At 33.4% G+C, this 2,208-nt stretch overlaps 1 protein-coding gene across 1 annotated transcript; it reads left to right on the top strand.

Annotated features, from left to right (window-relative positions):
* Nucleotides 1-319: 319 nt before the first annotated feature.
* Nucleotides 320-689, top strand: BDCG_16186 (uncharacterized protein; the record flags this gene model as incomplete). Its single annotated transcript, XM_045425443.1, has 2 exons — nucleotides 320-551; nucleotides 604-689. Coding segments are annotated over 2 exons (316 nt in total), but the record flags the coding sequence as incomplete, so codon positions are not given.
* Nucleotides 690-2,208: the final 1,519 nt, after the last annotated feature.

The following is a 2,208-nucleotide window of genomic DNA, read 5'->3' as shown; positions in this document are numbered from 1 at the left end:
TGACTGCAAAGAAAGCCAGGTTGAAGATGAAGACAGTGTCAATGAGCCGCGGGAGCACTGCTCTCATTGTCACATCTTCTCTCTCTTCTGCATCTCTTGCAGCCACAGCAGTAGTAGCTATGCTGTGCAGTGAGATGTTATCTCTTCTGTCAGCTGATGTGTCTGCATTCAGTCTGTTCCCTGCTCTCTTCACCACCGTTGTGACACCGCCCTTCTCTCTCATCAATACAGTGATGTATGACTCTGTGTGATCATTCAGAGAGAAACTCAGAGAGAGCTTGATTCTGGAAATAGTGACTTTGAGAAGTTCAATCTGTAGTTTCTCTCTCACATGCCTGAGCCCTGCTCAGAATGCTGCTAAGTTAAGTCTGCAGAGTTCTGTGATTTCTTCATCTTCTTTCTGTGAGAAGGCTCTGATACAGTCTCTGACCAGCACTGCTACTTGTCTGCACTGTATTAAGCAGCTGAAGAAGAGAGAGATTTTATACATCTATTTCTTCTCTCACTTCTATTATTTCTGTTACATCTGTAACAATGACTTCTGTCTTTCTGTAAGTATTATCTCACAGAAAGATGTTGTGTTAGTTCTGATAAGAAGTTTAGATACTCAAGCAGTACAGAGTGAGAATCTTGAAGCTTCAAGTATTGACAGATTTTATCAAGACTGAGAAGATCTCTCTTACTCATCTGTAAAAGAAGATGAAAGCATAAGTCTTCAAGATAAAAAAACACCTCAGAATGACTGACTCTAAGAAGAAGTCAGCTGATACTGCTGTTAAAAGCACTGTAGAGATTAATCACTGATTAAAGAGAATCTCACTTCAGTTGAAGCAGATAACTGAGATATTTTATAAGTTAATAAGTTAATACTTTCAGCATCTCTTATACTCTTCTGCAGCATGCTTCTCTGCAGTACTGCAGTGCTAACTTCTCAGCAGATAAAGATACTAATATCAGAGACTTCAATGATGAAGAATGAGTTTGATGAGAGTGTGATTATTAATGAGTAGACTCTGAGATTTCTTCTTTTTACTTTTTTCAGCAGGCTGCAGCCTCATTAGATTAGCAGCAGCTCATGAATTGATTAATATTAATCTTTTTATTGATTTTAAATATCTCTTTCTTTTCTTATTAACTGCTTCAGGAATTTTACACTTGTGTAGTCTCATTAAACTTCTAAAAACTCTTTGAGAGAAAATAGAAGAAGAGTGCTATAGAGTTTATAAAATACTGACTCATCACTGTGAGATTATCTCTAAAAAACTCTTTGAGAAAAATAAGAAGTCTTAAGCAGTATTTCTTACTCAATGTCTCTGATGTGTAATAGAGCAGTCTCTACTAGCTGTCTCATAGCTTGCAATCTCTTTCTCAGTATTTTTCAAATACTCAAGCAGTTCTCATGAATTCTCTGACAATGAATAATCTTCTCATTTAACAAGATATTAAAGCTTATTATAATATGTTTACTTATTCAATATTTTCTTCATAAGATATTCAGTATCACTCTCTATCTCAATGTTATTTAGCTGAGACAGCTCTGTCTCAGAGCATTACTTATAGAGCTTCAAATAAAAAATATGAAAAATAGAATGAATTGATTTCAATTCTATAAGTAATTTCAACTTATATATCTGCTTACTCACTACTCTTATTATTAAGAAAGATTCTAGTCATTGCTCACTGAGCTTCTTATACAGTCTTATTATCTTGATATTCTTTACTGAAAGTAGCACTTGATTCTCTATCAAGAACTTCATTGAAAGATGTTTTTAATTATAGTATTTCATCTACTGCTTCTGAGTGTGATGAATGCTTTTCACTGCCTTCTTATAAATTTTATTCAAAAGTTTCAATCTCACTTTTACTTCTAGTACTGAGAGATACTTTATTCTCTGTATCTATCTAACATTCTGACTGTCTATTTCTCTCTTTAAAACATTGTCTGCAATATCACTGAGTAACAAAGAATTATATTTATAATAAGTATAGAAAGAAGATATCTTTAAGATTACATTCTTTACATTGTTATATACAAATTCAGTGATTAGAAGATGTTTGAGTCAATCATTCTAATAATATGAATAGAATACTTGAAGATACTATTCTAGTATCTGATTCTAGTGTTCAGTCTGATCATCAGTCTGTGAATGAAATGTAATACTGAGAAGATGTCTTATTATAAGATGATAGTAAAAAGCTGATCAGTAT

This window comes from Blastomyces dermatitidis (genome assembly GCF_000003525.1).
Source record: "Blastomyces dermatitidis ER-3 genomic scaffold supercont1.1, whole genome shotgun sequence".
In the NCBI taxonomy this organism is placed as follows: Eukaryota; Fungi; Ascomycota; class Eurotiomycetes; order Onygenales; family Ajellomycetaceae; genus Blastomyces; species Blastomyces dermatitidis.
The sequence above is the reverse complement of the archived record's forward strand: the minus strand, read 5'-3'. Positions and strand labels throughout refer to the sequence as shown.